This window comes from Sphaeramia orbicularis, chromosome 11 (genome assembly GCF_902148855.1).
Source record: "Sphaeramia orbicularis chromosome 11, fSphaOr1.1, whole genome shotgun sequence".
NCBI lineage: Eukaryota > Metazoa > Chordata > Actinopteri > Kurtiformes > Apogonidae > Sphaeramia > Sphaeramia orbicularis.
The window spans coordinates 22,985,433-23,005,238 of NC_043967.1; the positions used below are offsets into that span (position 1 = coordinate 22,985,433).

At 38.0% G+C, this 19,806-nt stretch overlaps 1 protein-coding gene across 1 annotated transcript in view; it reads left to right on the forward strand.

Annotated features, from left to right (window-relative positions):
• angpt2b (angiopoietin 2b) overlaps positions 1 to 18,067 on the forward strand; it is a 54,520-nt gene extending 36,453 nt beyond the window's left edge. The window contains exons 6-9 of the mRNA XM_030148238.1: positions 3,739 to 3,840; positions 10,017 to 10,183; positions 16,542 to 16,672; positions 16,920 to 18,067. Coding sequence (XP_030004098.1) covers positions 3,739 to 3,840; positions 10,017 to 10,183; positions 16,542 to 16,672; positions 16,920 to 17,080 — 561 coding nt within the window. The 3' untranslated portion in view covers positions 17,081 to 18,067. The remainder of the gene's footprint in view (positions 1 to 3,738; positions 3,841 to 10,016; positions 10,184 to 16,541; positions 16,673 to 16,919) is intronic.
• The last annotated feature ends 1,739 nt before the right edge of the window (positions 18,068 to 19,806 follow it).

Below are 19,806 nucleotides of genomic sequence, written 5' to 3' on the forward strand. Positions count from 1 at the left end.
GATCTTTTATACTAATTTATAGTGTACTGTGTATAGTGTCTGCTGTTGTGTTATATTGTCTTTACTCATGTTTGCTGTGACACTATATTGGTATTGAATGTGTATCATGCTGCTGCTATACTGTAATTTTACAGTTAGGGCTAAATAAAGTACATCTATCTATCTATCTATCTATCTATCTATCTATCTATCTATCTATCTATCTATCTATCTATCTATCTATCTATCTATCTATCTATCTATCTATCTATCTATCTATCTATCTGTCTATCTGTCTGTCTGTCTTGATCACAAACAAAAAGCATCAAATCTTAATTTAATCATCCTGCAAGATGATGAAAAATGCAGCTCATTTGCCAACAAAAATATCTGCAAAAGACAGAGCAAACTAGTACCCTCATGTCCTACAAGAAAGTGGGTCCTACTATTTTACATCCCATGCAACTGTACATTGAAACATAAGAGAAAATTGACACTGGAGCCACTTTTCCAGCGTGAAATATTTGTTATGTGAACATAAAGGCTATAATAGCCTTGAAACAAATGGCCTGTTCTGCCTCACTGTTTTGAAGCAGGAAGCAATTATTTTAGTTTTGACACTTGTGACTCAGGAATGTTAACGCCATGCTTGAGCCATGCTTAGAAAATAAAGAACTAAAACATAACCAGTACTTTCTGTGATGTAGCGTATGCTTACTTCTTGCATGTTTGCTTATCATAGGATGTAATTTAGCAATAGCCTAGTTAGAACAGGGTGTGGGAGAGGAATCAGTTCTTTTCACTGAAATGCATGTTTTTCGCAACTTTGTGCATTTTTTCCAAATTCACCCCATAAAATCACATAAAAAAACCTGCATATTCCATCTATGATGATGGTCACATAATTTTATCATGGATTTTTGTCCGCATTTTTCTGAAGGGACTAATATATAGAGCTAACCCTATAATGCCAAACATATCATATTTGATACATGAGTTTTGAAGCCCTCTGCATGATCATTGTGATATTTTTTTTTCTAAAAAAAACCTGATGTATACAATTAGATACATGCAATACACAGATAATCCACCAGGGAGGAGGAATTTATTCACCAGAGGCCTTTCCAGTGACACTACAAGATTGTCAGGAGGCAGAACTTTGGCAATTTTGAAAAGGAATGACCAATTTCTTAGACATGTTTGTGTTATATTATGTTTTTGTTTGTTCAAAAATATGATTTGAGCTTTGGACCTGATGTATCAAATATGATCCAAAATTGAAAGTCATAAAGGGAAATTGATATTTGAAAAAAATATTTTTTTTTGGTTATTCAAAGGACCAATAAAGGCTCCGGTTTCAAAGAACTGGAATTTTCTGTCAATGCCTTAATGATTGAGGCTTTACAGGGTTAACTGATAACTCCATTTCTAAGCTAACATCGACCATTATCCTAAATATTAACAGTGCTTACATACATTTTTATGTTGTAAAGATGGCTTTCTTTTCCAGCAAAAATCCTCATGGCCACTGTAGAGGTCTGCGCTTCTCAACAATGTACAACAATAGCTACCGTTAGCATAGAAACAGACATGGCTAATGTCAACAAAACGACCACTTCCCAGCACAACACAGACTCCAACACAAACTTCACGTAAGCGCATGAGCATGTGCAGACCATACACATTGAAACTGTAAGCGAGATTGGAATATGTCCAGTCAAACACCTTGAATATGTAAAACCATTCCCTTAACAAGTATAAATTTCATGTTCTGTCAGCAGATGAATAAGTGTAATTTATTCCTATTAGCTCTTTCAAACATATCTGCATATGACGAATGTGCAGCCAAGTAAGAAAGAAAACAAGTGTGTGTAACCAAAAACGCAGATGCCTCCACTCAACCCCCACTCAGGGGGATAAGAGAACATGCTGATATGTTAGTTTTTCCTTTTCCACCTGGGTCATATCATTGCGTGACACCCTGAAATGTTGCCTTGCCCCCCCCTCACTTTTCTGAGGCTTCCAAAGCATCCCTCAAATAACACAAAACTCATATTATGAATTCGTTCTTCTCGAAATTCTCCCTTCTTTTTTTCTTCTTGCCGGCTCTAGCGCAGTAAGATATAATATTTTTAAACTAATCCTAGTTTATTGACATACCTACAGATGAAGAAGTTAATTCCTTCAAAATGAGGTCAAAATCAGTACCAATATAATAAGCTTTTTTAGCCCAGATACCATCAATCCTTTATTTTGATAGATAACAATTTTTAAAAAACGAAATATGACAAAATGACATATCAGTGTCAGGTTCAGATTGTAAAGATGCAGTGTGTAGTCTGTAGGGGATCGAGTGACAGAGACTGAATATTATCATGCTTTCATTTGTGTATAATCACTTGAAATTAAGAATGATTGTTTCTGTAACTTTACACTCCTCTTAGCAGCGAGTCATGATGCACACAGAATCTTCTACAGCAGTGAAAACAAACACAGGCTCAAGAACTGGCCGTTTAAGATTTTGCATTAATTGCAGAAATAGAATATAGTAGGAATAATTATGTTCTCATTAGTTCATCACCTGAAAATAACAAGTGGGTTGTGTTTCTACCCTCGGCCCTCGGTGCAGGGTATTATCAGTTCGTTGTCCATCTGTCCGTCCATCCGTCCGTATGTGCAAAAACTTTAGCGTGGACTGAAGGCCGAGGGTTTTCAAGTGCAGGCACGTTATGTTTTAACTTGGATATGTTTTAGCCTGTTTCACCACCTTGATTCTGCACAAGCTCAAATAATGACTTTTCCTTCTTCATTTCATTTTTGTAGCAAGTACCATCCAGTGAACAGGTATATTACTGTGACTCAATAAGTGGAATACAGACCAGAGTTATTTAACCAAAACAAGTGGTGCCAGGCACAGCAAACCCCGCCCCTCGCACATATTGGAGCTTATTTTGGCATTGATCCAGCTGATGTCATCATATCTATCCGTGTGCTGATGTCAACGTATCAATTGCCTCTATCTATGTGCCAACTTTGAAGTAAACTGAAACAAAATGTATGTTTTTATAGACCTTTGAAATTTCGCCTATTATAAATAAATGGGAGAAAAAATGATTTTAAAAAATTCATACAAAGATTCAACTTTTCTAAAAATGTAACCACATCTATTCTGGATCTGCAACCTATAAACCCAATTTGGTATGAATTCAACCAATAGTTTCGCTGCTACAGACATGTGAAATTATATCTAATTATATTTAAGTTATAAGTAAACAGGAGAAAAAAATTATTTTAAAAAATTTATAAAAAATTGGAACTTTGACCTACTTTTCCCAAAATGTAACCACATCTATTCTGGGTCACTGGCAACCTATAAAACCAATTTGGTATGAATTCAACCAAAAGTTTTGCTGCTACAGTGTTAACAAACAAACAAACCGAACCAAAAACAATACCCCTTGCCTTGCTGTGTTTTCAGATCTGTCTAATGTATTTAATTTAGAGGTCAGGTATCATTATTTAGTGGAACAACTCTGAGCTTCCATGTGTATTGGCTTGTTCTCCAAATGGCTTCGTTAAAAGGCTTATGAACATCCATCTTCCTCTTGGTTGCCTTCCAGGGGTTTTCAATAGATTCAGGTCTGGAAAATTTGTCTCTTAATTTTCCCAGAGCTTTCCCTTCAGAGATCAAAACAATGTTTGCAAAACCACCTCCAAAGAGATCTGTTTGCATAAAGTAATTTGTCTTCTTATCCACAGGTTTTCTGTGACATGAAAACCAGAGGTGGAGGATGGACAGTGCTGCAGCATCGCAGAAACGGTTCCGTTGACTTCCATCGTGGGTGGAGGGACTACAAAATGGTGGGTTCCACAAAAGGTAGAGTGCATCATAATGTCTGTAGGTAAGATGTGTCCAGTGTTGGAGGACTGACAGGAGGTTTCAATAACTGTCCATGGGTGGTTTGGCACAGAGCGTCATGGGATACCAACTAAACTCTGATCCCAGGTGACCTGCTGTTGTTGTGTTTGGCCTCCCTCATGCTGCCATGTTATTGCACCTGCTCACGCTCCATGTCCCAGTTGTGCAACACACTGATACAAACATGGATACACAATTTTTGCACTTGAACCCATAAAGACCCAGTGCTACTTATGTGGTAATCCCAAAATATTTTTTTTCCCATATTTAATCTTTCTTAAATATTTTTTTCACCATTTATTATAATAATTATCCTCTGTATTTTGTTGGTTTCAGTGTAAATCAGGTATTTTCTGACATTTAATTTACTGATTGTGTAGATGTTCAGGGTTATTTTATCAAAAACAGAGAAAACTCAAGAAAAAGGGACTTTTCCAGCAAATATATCAATAACGGAGCATAAAAACAAATGTGTCCATTAGGGCTGCACCATATTGGAAAAAAAGCGGACAAAGACTTTTTTTTTTTTTTTTTAACTCTGCTTTATATTGCGATATGAAAAAATACTCAGGAGGGTATAAGAGCTGTTTGGTGCCAACGTAAATGATCAAACAAATTAGTTGTGTTTCCTCTAGTTGTGGTAACAGGTGGAAGGTACTGTCAATACAGAACACGTGTTTCAATATCCTCCTTCTTGAAGCTGAAATAATTCCAGATAACTGACAATGCCTTTCTTTTTGGCACCAAGTCTTTGTTTTTGGTAATTTTCTCTTGTTCGTCGCTCATTTTTCAATGTTGTTACCAGTGACTCACTCCATGTGCAAGGACGTGGTCCACTTCAGCAAACTGATTAAGAACGATTGTAACTGGTGGATCACTGTGCAGTGTGTGTCAGGTAGCCTTGAAATTAGTTGAGAACACATTGAGTTATTTCCCTCCTACATTGCAGGAATTGCAGTGTGACTATTGCGGAAACATACGTTGCCATGCCGATACTCAAATGATATATTGTGCTGCTCTAGTGTCCATCCACTGTCATTGATCAAACTCCATCAATGTTATAGAAGATGATGGTGTTTCCACGGTAACTACGGAGCCTCTGAATGTCCAAATGGGTCATATGTGATGACCATGAAAAGATGACAAACTATATTTTACACCAATTATTTACGTGTATTGATAGAACTAGTGGATCAGAAGTTATTCAATATTTAAATCAGTAGATGGTTTTGGTCACCGGTGGAGGTTTGGGTTTTTATGGGTTAATCAGCAATGCCCAACTACCGTTTATCCCTAAGATCTCAAAAGCGTTCCTGCATCAGTAAATTACGCTGTGATGAAAACAGCATTTCCAAATACAAGTCCTGAACGTAATAGAACACAATCTTTAGTTAAGTTAAGCCTCTCATTTTGGCACTTTTGACTTTAGTTTTGCTTGGACTTGACTTTTAGATTGTATGTTTTTTTTTCTAATCTCATCAAAAAGTTTGCTCAATAGAATCAATATTCTATTTGCACAGTAGAGGGGGAAAACTGGAAAACAAGTGCTTGCAAACCCTTTTTAACTGTGTTAAATTACACACAGAACAAATGAGTGAGGTTAGTTTGGGCTTTTGATTGAACAGAGTAGCAATTTGTCTCTCACCCACGCCAAAGAAATCAATTGCCACAGCTTGGATGGAAGTAAATGCAGAGGAGTGTGGCTGCAAACAGAGTGAGTGTATGATAAAGAGAGTCACACACACACACACACACACACACACACACACACACACACACACACACACACAAAGCCTAAAAACCTCTTTCAAGAACAATATTTTTACAAGTGGATGATAAATATTTGTCTCCAGTTGGGGCGTGGGAGCACTGAGGCCCTGTAGATGGTAGATAACGTATGTACTGAAATGCTCCACTGCTTTGGTCCACACTCCATATTCTCGCCGTCAGTGGTCAGTGTTGATCAAACGCTACAGCGAAGGCCTGCAGGTATAATGATAAATGCTCCAGGACTCTCACTATATATATTCACTCTCACTTAACTTCAATAACAAACAGAGTTTTGGCAGTCAGACAAAGTGACTAAGAATTCAGAAGTAAACAGAGAACAAAATGTGCACGTCTGACCACATGGGGAAAATACTTAATGTCCGTCGAAGCACAGTTTGACTGTTGCTTTATCTTATCTTCAAAATGTTTTGTGTCCAATAGAATGTTATGCTGATTAGCCTTAAAACCTGGCAATGTGGCAGGTTTTTGGGAATGAGTTTTTGATTACATGTGTGAATTAAAGTCTGTTAAGTTGTCAGGAATATTCATGTTTTCTTCAACATGAAATACACCAGTGAATACTAGACTTAGACTGATCCTGTTGGGAATACGATGGCAATTCACTCATCAGATACCAGACTAATGGTATTGATCAGATTCCATCATCTGAAGTGGAAGCAATTTAAGATGACGCTGTCTACACATGAGTATGCTAGTGCTCCAGCCCAACTTAGTATGCCCACAGAAAACAGAAAAACAAGACAGATTCTCTTCTTTGTTACTGCTCCATCTTAATAAAGCATTTTTAACAATAAATCTGTCACCAAACTTGATGACAGAAAAATGAAACAAAAAACTGAATGAAACAAACGTTGGATTTGTGCATATTCTTCTGAATTCTTATTGCACTCAGCTATAGATGTGTATAACATACTATGTAACACAGCTATTCAATCAGCACAGACTAAGCATGTCTGTAGTTCACTACTGAGTGAGCCATCTTCTCTGGTAAAACTGCATCCATTGATTTGACTTAATTACTAATGGTAGGAATACTGTTTACCACTACTGCTATTACGACTCCTCGTTACAAAAACAGCAATCTATCTATCCATTTTCTGAACCACTTAATCCATAAAGACCCAGTGCTACTTTTGTGGCAGTTCCAATGTTTTTTTCCTCTATATTTGACTTTTCTTAAGTGATTTATCATCATTTATGCAAATATTATCCTCTGTATTTTGTGTTTTTTCAGTGACAATCATGTATTTGCCTATTTTTAATTTACTGATCGTGTAGATGTTCATAAAAGCTCACGTTAAAGTTGACGGTTAATATATCACAAACAGAGAAAACTCAAGAGAAAGTGACTTTTTTGGTCAAATCTACCATTAACTGAACATAAACCATGTGTGTCCATCATTTATCAAACTCCATGGGATTTATTGGTGAATCAATGTTGTAGAAGATGACGGTGTTTCCACGGCAACTACAGAGCCTCTGAACACCCAAATGTGTCATATCTGATGACCATGAAAAGATGACAAACTGCATTTTACACCAATTATTTACATGTATTTAAAGGATTAGCGGTTCAACAGGTATTAAATATTATAGTTCAGCAGATGCTTTTAGTTGCCACTGGCTGTTTGGGTCTTTATGGGTTAATGCACTTAAGAACCTATCCAATGGGTGAAGATGGGGTATACCCTGGACATGTCACCAGCTGATCACAGGGATGACATCTATATATGAACAACAATTCACTCTCACATTCACACCTACGGTTGAATTTAGATTGACCATTGACAATGAGGTGCAGTGTCCTTGGACAACAGGAGGAAGCCAGAGTACCTGCAAACAACTCATACAGAGAACATATGAACTTCACACAGGAAGGCCCCACTGGCCAACACTGGAATCAAACATAGTACCTTCACACTGTGAGGCAATAGTGCTAACCACTACACCACTGTGCCATCCAAAATGAAAAAAATAAATGAACAAGAAAAAAAAGGAGCAAAGGTCCAATACCAAATTCAGGTATTAGAATTAAGACTATGTCTACATGAAACCACATCTTTTTTTTTTGTCATTTTCAAAAAAGTGCTCCGTAAACACAGAGTCGTTTCAGGAAATATCTGCATCCACACAAAACCAGTGAAAATGACTGAAAATGATGTACTACAAATGCCAGGCCTGTATGTGGTGTATGCATAATGCTCTAGTACAGGGGTGGGCAATCCTGGTCCTCGAGGGCCGGTATCCTGCATCTTTTAGATGCTTCCCTCTTCCAACACACCTGGTTCACATGATAAGCCTATCATCAAGCTCTGCAGAAGACTGATAATGACCTTCAGGTGTGCTGGAAGAGGGAAACATCTAAAACATGCAGTATACCGGCCCTCGAGGACCAGGATTGCCCACCCCTGCTCTAGTAAAAAATGGAGAAGACGTGGAGCATGTGCATAAAGCTTCCTTGGTTCTACTGGGTCTGATCCAGTATTTCTTCCTGGTTGCCCCTCTCTGTGGTAGATCCAAGAGTATGTAGTGAATACTGTTAACTACGGATGATTGTTGCTCATTATAATGACAGAGTAGCAGAAGATTTTGATTCAATATTTCCAATAAACTCAATAGCTGCTGTAGCACGAGCACTAGTCTGTAGTCCGCCATTGTTGTTGTTGTTGTTGTACAAATGAAGAGGCGAAACCGGCGTTTTCAAATTTATCCACTCTGGGACCCGGTTTCAAAAAGTTGCTGTTTGAGTGACTGAAAATGCTGGTTTCTTGCAGACGAAAGGCCTATCTGATACAAAACGTTGGCAGCTGCGACCAAATCCATCTTCGTATGGACAGGGCCTAAATCAGAATTAATGAAAACGGAATGATGTATCTCTAGTAAATAATCCACCCATGATGATCTAAAGCTTTTATTTGTCTTAAAACAGGATTTGCTAGCGGTCAAATGAAACTACATCATTGCACAAAACATGAAAACCCTCCAGACTACCTTTACATCTTTACAGTGTTGAACTCTTAGAAGAAGGAGGGTTTGTGTAGGAGTGGTATTCACATGCAATTAGAAAACACTGAGCTGTTGGTAGTTTAGTGGTGGTGATGCTGAACCTTGTGGGTGTGGTATGGTTCACTTTCATGCATCTTAACAATACTGTCTTTTGCATGCTCTTCCTTCACAATAAATAGTCATAATCAATAATAGATAGTGCATTTTCTCCCTGAAAAAGCAAAGAAGTAGCTTGTTTTCTCTAATAACCAAAAAGTTCAGTTGCATTTTGTCTGGGGAACCTAGGTGATGCTAACTTCAGGGTTGGCCAATTCATCATTTTGATGACGTTTAAATTACGTATGTATTTTGTGGTGGCCTTTTCATACTGGGAGTGTTCCCTTTTATATCAAACAAGACACATTTAGTAGTTGACAGCTCTCTTTGATATTAATAAAAGCCATATTTTGTTCATTGTCTAAAACTGTCTCTTTGAATAGAACGTTGCCTGTTATTATCATATCCCCAGAGTGACAACATCCTTTCCCACTGTGCACCATTTCTGCCAAATCCATCACACCCATTGTACGCTGCAATTGTTTTCATTACATGTAGAGAATTCCTTTGAGACATCAAGTTAACATTCTCTGTACCTTTCACCTGTTAACAACATTTTTTATCTACGAGTGACTCAGACTATGGCATATTTGGCATTATTCTGCATAAGCTTCATCCTTATTAAATCCAAATGGGTGGCACATTAAAGGGAAAAACCAACATTAACATTTTTAGTAGGGTGAAGGTCAAGCTATTTCGTTACCTTCAATGACCCGCATTAAAACATCTACCATCTTTCATCACCTGAGCATGTCTTTAATTAGCAAACCACAATGAATTCCTCCCTAAAAATACATCATTCCTTTCCCCCATGCAGTTACTTCTGTTTTAGCGATTATTCATTCATTATTTGTTTTCCTTGGCCAAAATGAAACAGAAAACAGTGTCTCGGGTAGAACATGGTCACGTCCAGCTGTGAAGTTCAAATAAACAACGAATACGTCTACCAAGTTTTTATCTTACTGTAAGTGTTGCCGGCCCAGATGGAACATTAGAATATTAGGCCAAAATTCAATTGGCCCTTAACTTGGGGAGTGGAGTGTTTCACTTTATAAACCCAGTTAACTGTCTTGGGTCATCTGAATGATAAATGTGACTTCTTAAATTGTGGCTCATTTTCCTATTAACTCCAAAAACACTTGGCAGGTTGCTGGTAAAATCATCCCCCTTGTTAGAATATTTGATTTTTTTTCCTATTGTTTCTCTCTCTTTGTGTCTAATCCAGGGCTTTGGAGAGCCGCATGGGGAACACTGGCTGGGGAATGATATCATCCACAAGCTGACCAGCTCCCAGGAATACAGCCTGCATGTCCAGTTAAAAGACAGAGACGGGAACGAAGCCTACTCACATTATGATCTTTTTTACATAAACAGCGAGCACCGCAACTACAGGTATCCCATGAGCAGATAATAAAAGTTTGCACTGATGTAATGGTGCGATCAAAAATCTACTCAGATGAAGCGTTAAATGCTCATTAATTAGTCCATCATATTACATGATATGACAAAATGGAACTAAAATACTCCTTAAACACTCAGGTCTCTAATTAAACCCCTTCTTCTACTCTGTCAGCGATCTGAAACGAATAGGATCATAATAATGGCACTTTATTTGACTAAAGTGTTTTATTAACAGCCTTCTATTGTGTAAAGCATAATTGCAATGCAGGAACACCCTGTCAATTGCTGCTTTCCCTCTGGCTATAATATCACGACAGATTAGAAACCCTTATCAACAGTTCATAGTCTTTTCTATTTTCTCTTTTTCAAAGCTTTCTTATCCTCAAGCACTGAAGTTAAGGAACCACTTGGACCATTTTTAAGAATATCATTCATTCAAAATGATGAGCTCAGTTGAGGGCATGCAGCCACTTTTGTCTGCCTCCATTTTTCTTTTCCATCACCGCTACCGCTGCCCCTGAAAAATCCCCAAGGGAAGTCACATCCATTGGAGTATAACAGGAATACTCGACAATACCTGCCTCTGCCAGGAAGTGACAACTCAAACAAAGCTCCCTGGTAACCCTGCAATCACTAACAAGATTATGTGTGGGTGTGCTGAAACCATGCTTTCTGCAACACAGACAGAAATAGAATAAGCCAAAGTAGCGCAGTTTGGATCCCATATAAAGTCAGAGGAATTTTCTCTTGTTTTCTGAAAGTTTATGGAATGTGATGCTCTGAGAGATGACAAATCATCATCATATGTGGGTGCATGCGTTCCAAGATCCCTAATAGTGCAGCAAATTGCATTTGCCTGAGTTTGTTCCACATAATTAGCGCAGCGAAACTGAATGTTTCACAGTTTGCTGTAGGCTACACTGTGTGAGGTGAAGCACCTGAAAGAATATAATCACCTCTGTAGCTTGCTACCCTCAAGATCATGTTCTCTTTAACTAACTCAATATGTACCAACTCTACTAGCAGAACTAAAGTCTCATCTGTTTTCATCTGTGGATTTATATTATAAGTCCCAAGGCAGCGCTACGGTGCTATGCAGCTAGTCAGCCAAAGCTCAACTGCATCCAGCGTGCTCCCCAGGGAAACATGGAGGTCTTCACCTAAAACTCAGTAACATTACTCATGCATTAATCATCGGCATGACAGGCCACTTTCCCCTTTGAGGCAGCCAAGAATAGCCATTTTTATATTAAAGATGATTATTTTATTGTAACAGTATATTTGTCATTAAATAATAGAATAACATTATAAAAAGAGAGGCACGTTGAAAAGGATTAACTTGTGGTTTGTGGTATTGGTGGAACAACTTGACAAATAAATCTGGAAGTCAAGGCTAATGCTAATGTTTTGGACACTTGGAAGTGCTGGCACCATCCTTTCCAATAGGATATCCTGTAGTCTGTGCTTGCCATCCTGTCAAATTTGATCCTTTTTTAACTTTCCTCATATCGCTGGATCCATCATGAGCAGAAAAGTCCTCAAACCAAACATATAATTCCATGTTTCCTGTTTTGTCATCATTCCCCAAACTGTCATTTCAGTCCCTTTTCTTGCCACTCCCTCATGATGTGTTGTCTTGCCCTGTGAACTTACAAGAGGAGGATTCTTCATTTAGTCATCACAGACAGCATGCCCTGGGCTACTGGGGGGGGTCAGAGTACTCCAGGGAGAGTCTGGTTGGAAGTCGAAACAGAATGACAGGGCAGAGGAGAGGGCAGACAGCAGGCCTGACCTCCACGTATATAGTCTTCAAACCACTACTGACACAGTGGACAAACAGACTGAGAAACTCAGACGGACATGCGCGCGCACACACACACACACACACATATATATATATACACACACACACACACACACACACACACACATACATATATATACACACACTCACACACACACACACTTAACACATATGGTGTAATTTCCAGAAAATGTTTTTGCTCAGGTGCCTATTTTGTATTCGTTTCTCATGAGATGAGAAACACAGTTAAAAGCTGCATTTTATTTATTCCCAGTGCGTGTGACATCTGCCTTTGGACTAATCCCTTAAGGTTGGACATTGTGTCGAATCTCTTGTACAGAGTCACACTTGACCAGTAACTTTAGGCGTGGTCAATAGTCTAAATAAAGGGTGAAAAGAAAACACAGAAATATTTTTGCAGCTAAAAATGCTATGACTTACAATACAGAGAGAACATGCCAGTGGCATGTTACGAGCAGGTCTGAGCTATGGTGAAGTCACTCGTCGTCTGCGCTGTCATCGCAGTACAATCAGTCGTCTGAGTGTCAGATCGGATGGGATCAGATCCCTCTGGACAGGATCATGAGACTTGTCAGTTCCATGCGTTGTGGCTGCATTGCTTGTTTGGAAGCCAGAGGTGGACACACCTGATATTGAATGATGACACTTTCAGTTTCTAAGTATCTGTATTCAGTGACTGAATAAATGTGTTTAGTTGATCACAATTGTCATTCTCAAATTCATTCTCAAATGACCAATGCTTCCCTCTTTAATATGAAGGTAACCCCAAACCAATTAATTTATTATATCTCCAAATATGCATATTATTCTGACCCATGTGTTTTTAATGGCACAAAGTATATATAAATGTGTATATACATACACATGCAAACTCGCTCCAATGCTAGGCCTCTGAAAATAGTTGTGCAAATCAGTTTAACTCGGGCAGAAATTTCCTTTAGATGGTTTGGGTTGTTTCACACAGCACAGCATGGAGGAAAAATAATGAGAAGTTCTTTAGGTTAGTTTTTCTATTGATGTTTAGCAACAACGGATACTGTGGGTAGGAGATAACACCTTGTAACAAAAGCTCTACCTACACTTAAAAGGCTGTCATCTCCCACTGTGCCTCATACATGATGTAGAACTTATTAATGTTTGATTGCTTTTCATCTTTGCTCTCATTGATTATACGATTTTTATAAAGGGTTGTTTGAATTTAATATTGATCAAGTTGTATTGAAAACCACAAAAATAGAGCTCCAATACAGAGGAGCACAGGATCCTGGCCTAATTAAGATGCTGTCGATTTATTTATTTATTTAGTTTTACCTAATTATATTCTTATATTGGGCAATGACTGTTTGTTTTTTTAAGTGACAGATTTTTAGTGTGATACAACAGCTCTAATCAAAAACTCAAGTGAGAAACAACCTATTCCACATTAGACTGATCAACTAATTACAGTTATGTTCAATTTACAGACATAAGTTTTTAGAGTTATTGTTGTTTTATACTATTTGTTACCCAAAACACTTTTCACTTGCAATGTTATATTAAATACAATAAAGTTTCTACAATAAAACTTTATACCTTATTAGAAAGCTTAGATTCTCCACAGTTGAGTTGCTCACTTTATTTTACAGTATTCCTGAGCAACAAAACATAATTACTGAAAGAATCACTTGAACAATGACCAAAGCTAATGGGACCCTCTACCGGTTCTCCATGCTCCACTCCATGAGTAATTACATTCCTATTTTTTAACATATTTAATTATCATTTTTTGGTTCAGATTTAGATTACATTGAACATTCGAATATTCAATTTAAGAGGCATTAAGCATGTCCCATTCTTCCCACCCCCTCACCCTCCCTCTCCTGGTCCTACATAACATACTTAATGATAGTAATAAAAAGTAGCAAAGTACTAATAGAACAAAAAAGGTGAAAAAAAGAAAAGAATAGAAGCAAATAAAAGAAAAACAACAGCCTAATATTAGACAAATCTGCTTATTCACAATTACATCCTACACATAAGATATGGACATGTAGTGTTATTAATACTATTAGAGAGTACACAAGTATATATAGCACGCCAAACAGGAAGAAAAAAAAAAGGTGTGTATGGGAATACTTTTAGCCAGATACTACAACGATCTGAAACTAGAGGTTATTGTTTTTCAAATGAGGTGTCACTGATTAATTTTGGTCTTGTGGTTCTTCAGTTAAAAGCTTTGGAACTTATTTTGGTAAACAGCCAAACATTAACACAGATTAGGAGGAAAGGAACAGATGAAACCCTCCCCCAGCTCTGAGACGACCACATTTCACCACCTGACCTTTACTGGAAACCTGTTTGTTCCACACATGTGGGAATTGTAGGCACCTCCCTGATTTTGAATCAATTTTTGTTCATCACCTTCTAATTAGGGGTGTCCAGTCGGCCTGCCCCTGCTGTCAGACCGCCCTCTCTGTTGGGTAACTAAAGCTATTATACTGTGTCTTCAAACCCTTCAGATTCCCCTCAACAAAAAGTGCTTTGTTTGGTGAGTTTGTTTGTTTAGATGTTGATAATGGTGTTTAAACACCAAGACACATAATAAGAAAAATAACCTTAACAGCTCAAGGTAGACATAGACCAGTGACCCTGTGATCAGTGAGGTAAAAGTGCTGTTTTTACCTCCAAGTCTTTTGGCTCTGAAGGGACCTTCAAGGCTTTAATTCCCCATCAGAAAGGGCTGTCTGATGGCAAACTAAAGCAGGCAAAATACAAGTACAGTTTGTATTTGAAGTGAGTTCATGTGGAATCTTTTAATTAACTTAATAACATTTTGGTGCTGCCCTTTCACAGCAGCATAAAAATGTTCCACATTAATTTTTAGGGGTATTGTTTTTGGTTCTGTTTGTTTGTTTGTTTGTTTGTTTGTTAACAATCTGGCTACAAAACTATTGGTTGAATTCATACCATATTGGGTTTACAGATTGCCAGTGACCCAGAATAGTGCTTGATTGAACAACAGGTTATATGTTGAGCCATTAGACTGTCAATATTAACGCCACAAGGTTAATGTTGCTATTTATTTTACAGTTCCAAAAAATATGCTTGAGTGTGCAGGACTTTAACTCTATAACACCAAACATATCATATTTGACACATGAGTTTTGAAGCCCTCTACATGCTCAGAGTGATACTTTTTTCTTGAAAAAACCTGATGTATACAATTAGATACTTGCAATACACAGGTAATCCACCGGGGGGGAGGAATTCATTTACCAGAGGCCTTTCCAGTGACACTACAAGATTGTTATTAACCCTTTCATGCATAAGTCACTACAGTGGACAGTTATTTTCCAACTGTTCTCTTGTATAGTCATGGGTTTTGTTGTTTTAGTTCCATATCAGCTAACACAGTGGACACTTACGCACCATCTCATACCCTGACATTCATACCATTACTGTAACTTGGCTGTTCTTGATAAACCTGATGTGCAGTAACATGTTTTAGTGTAAATCGTTATTTGTTAGACAAGAAGGTTTTTTTTTTTTGCATATTATCTCCATGAAGTGAGTAATTACTAGCATTAGAATATGTTAAAATGTGAGAAGACATCAGAATAGCAGCATTAAAAGTTTTTATTCCATAGTTTTCATGTCACTTTCTGATATTGGGTTTCACACACGTTTCTTTTCTTCAAAAATTAAATGCATGGATATTTTTGTAACTCCACAGAAAAAAAAACAAAACTTGATCACATTGTTTCTTTTCATGCCTAAGGAGGAATAAAAACACTGAAGAAAAAAATCTTGACTAAGGTTCTCACAATTCATGCATGAAAGGGTTAATGAGGAAGGAGGCAGAACATTGCCAATTTTGAAAAAGAATTACCAATTTGTTAAACATGTTTGTGTTATATTATGTTTTTGTTTGTTCAAAAATAATAATATTTGTAAGAATGAGGCTTACCTCCTAAAGATCTTGCTGACAGTGAGTAAAAAGACCATTACAAAATACTGGCTTAAGAGAGAATGTCCACCAATGACTGTCTTTACCAGTATTGTAAAACATGTCCATTTACTAGAACAGATGACCTACACAATACGACTTCAGAAAGAACTGGGTGAAGAACTTTGGGAAAAATGGCACGTTTACATAACCTGAGCGACAAACTTGTAAACCTTTAAGTGGAAAGACTGTGTTGTTTGTTTAAGCCATGTAATCTATGTAATCCCTTGATGTCACGACCTGTTTTAGTTTTTTTGTTTTTGAATCTGTTAAAAAAAAAAAAAACCTCTCATAAATAAAGAGTTAAAAAAAAAAAAAGAAGAAGAAGAATATTTGAGCATTGAGACCCGATGTATCAAATATGATACAAAACTGAAACTCATACATGGAAATTGATATTTGAAAAAACATTTTTGTAGTTGTTCAGAAGGACCAATAAAGGCTCCAGTTTCAAAGAACTGGAATTTTCTGTCAATGATTTAATGGTTCAGGCTTTACAGGGTTAATAACTTCCTCTCCTCCCTCCTCTACAATCCCAGCCTTCACGCCGAGGGCTTCAGTGGCACAGCTGGACGGACCAGCAGCCTTACCCACACCAGCACCCCGTTCAGCACCAAGGACAGAGACAACGACCGCTGCACCTGCAAGTGCGCACAACTCGCATCTGGAGGTATCTGCTTCCCTTCAACTCCCCCTTCTCTTCCACAGTCTCAATCTGTGCCTCCTTATAACCCATCTTGTTAAACATTTCAATCCACCTCCTTGTAAATGTCCCCAAAGTACATTTCATTTTCCCACTGCAGTAATATAAAGTTACTGCTGACTTACAGCTGTAGATTTAGGTGTTACATTTCACGAGCTTGAAATAAATTAATTCAGACTTCTTCCCTGAACTCTCTGGTATATATCCTCTCCAGGTTGGTGGTTTGAGGCGTGTGGTCCCTCGAACCTGAATGGCATGTACTACCCCAGTTCATCCAATGTGGTTCGCTACAACGGTATTAAGTGGTACTACTGGAAGGGTCCAAATCTGATGGCTACCATGACAACCATGATGGTGCGCCCGGCCAGCTTCTGAAGACAAAGCCCGTTTACGACGTCCGACTACCAATGAAAATGTGACTACAAACATTATAACGAACAATATAAAGAAATGTTATATTTTTGGTAGAAACTCAAATGGCACTCTTGGTGGATTTAGCTTCTGGACATCCTCCTTAATCAGATGACTGGGGAATTACAGCAAAAGACTGCTTTTAGTGAATTCCTGAGTGCTGAGTTTCTCCAGTTAAATCTATTACAAAGGTCTAGATCATATTCTAATAAGGAATGCTCTGTCGAGGTCTTGCCGGAGATCAAATTTTGCAGGAACACCAGTGAATAAAATCAAATTATGCAGTTCAGTATGACATTTACTCAACCCCAAAGTAATGAATAAAAAACGGATTTACACATTAAAGTAATACCTATTTTGATATTAAAATATGAAAATATATGTTGTTACCAGTGTGTTTGTCTGTTTGTAAATAGCAGTCAAAGTTGCCTCTTTTTTTTTTTTCTTTGCAACAGCTACAAACATATGTATAGCTTTTTGATATTTACTGTAAATGTCAAAAGTGCAAATCGAATATTAAGGTATGCCCAGCTTGTAACTTCATTCCAATAGCACTGCTGGACTGTAAAGCCAAAGTACACCTCTAAAGCTGTAGTACAATCCATACATGTAAGATAGCACACTTCAATGGTTTACCACTGTTAGTAAAACAACACCATAAAGAACAGCCACAACAACAGGCTTTGCCCTTTGCTGTATCTTCCAAAGGGCTTTTCAGAATGAAATATCCCCAATTCTTTCCAGTCACACCTCTCATAAAACTTTATTTGTGAGAGATTTTGCTCATAAAAGTACATCATACACTTCCACTGGTGTGATTTACTTTTAAAAATGGGGCATTTATAATAACATCTGGGAACAAAACTGTAAAGTCAATTTTTACTTTGTTAAAACAATAAACTCATATATGGTTTTTGGTACCTATAATCCACAGTGCCAGGTGCTTGTTTCCATGTAAGTTACATAAACTCCAACAAGCCACACATGCCGGACTCATGAAGTCAGATGGAGACTGCCCTGCACCACTGATCTGATGAATCATCCAATAACGCCGGTCCCTGCGGTACCCATTAGAAAGCAGATGGGCTTCACCTCGACTAACAATGACCTGGATGTGCGCGTACGCAGGGGACAGCTGCAGTTGCTAACTGGAAGATGACACAGCATCACTAAAGAACGTACAGTCCGAGCATTCAAACATCTCACTGCCTTTTCCTGTCCCAGCTCCCATATAACTCCTTTCTATGCGACTGAAGCCGAATTAAAACAGTAAGAGACAGCTCAATGAATTCTAGACCAGGTCCTGATGTTTAGACATGTCCTGGTTAGTTACATTCATTGTAAATAGCTCCTTTTTTATGGCAAAAAAAAATTAGATGGAAAAAAAGCAAAATGACAAGAAATACTTTCCCTTTCCTTTTAAAACAAAATGCTTTTCTGTGCATCGGTTCATTGACTTACCCCGGCCTAAACTGCTTTTGATTTACTACTCCATTAGAAAACACGAAGGGACTGCTCAAGACAGTAAAACAACTCAAAGGGATAATGGTGCTGCTACTGTGCCTGACTGTATCTTAAATGTAACTGTATAAATATATGATGCAATCACAGGAGAATTTGTGAATAAACTTCAGATATCATCACAGCTGCATCGAGCGCCTGCAGCTATTGATATACAATGCACACATGCAGCAGTTGTGATGGCAGAAGTGAACGTTATATCATACTGTAAAGGCAAGTACACACACATACACACACATACACACACATACACGTACGTACGCTGCTTGCATGCGGTGACCCCATTGCTAAACAAGTTTATTACGACCTCCAAGGGCTGGACAGGCGATAGATCACAGCGGGGGAGGCCAGGGGTGAATCCATCAAAGCGACTTTAATAAAGACCACTTGATTTGGCCTGCTGGCTCAACAGATGAAATGGTTGTGTTCAGGTCCAGTGAAGCAGACTACAGTCTGGACTGCATCTACTTGTCCCAGTCCCTGTTTATTAGAGGGGTTATTTGTAGGCGCAGAGACAAGAGAGGCACAGAAACAGAGCAGTTAGAATTTCGTAACGATGCTTGAGCGGTCTCTGAGGGGAATTCCTAGCATAATATCTTACTGTGATATTACTCAGAAAAGAGAATTGTTTAAAAAGACCAATGATTAAAGACTTGACCTCCACCTCTATTATCTCCACATGCACAATGGAAACCATTTTACAGCCTAATTTAAACTTAATCACTTTCCTTTGGCGTCTACATCACTGCAAATCCATGTGTTTGGACAAGCAAATCCACATAGCTTTAGCTCAAATTCGACTAAATCCCAGGGTATTCTCAAAACTCCAGTACAGAAGGTTTAAAAACATCAAATACGTGTTCAATTTGGTACTTGCTCTGAAGTCATGTTCACTTTTCTTTTATTCAGTAACTTTAATGTGGTGGTTTATGTTGAGTGTATCTGTTCTCTCCACAATATGTAGGTTTCAGGTATGCAAGTACATACAGGGCAGCCACAGCCTAGATGGCTGGAAAGTTGGCTTGTGACCAAAGGGTTGCTGGTTCCATTCCTTAAACTGGCAGAGCATTGACGGCTGAAGCATGATACAGTGCTGGGCTAAAGGCAGAAGACAAATTTCAGTATGTGGTGCATGTTTATATGAGACCAGATAAAGATTTGATTCTATT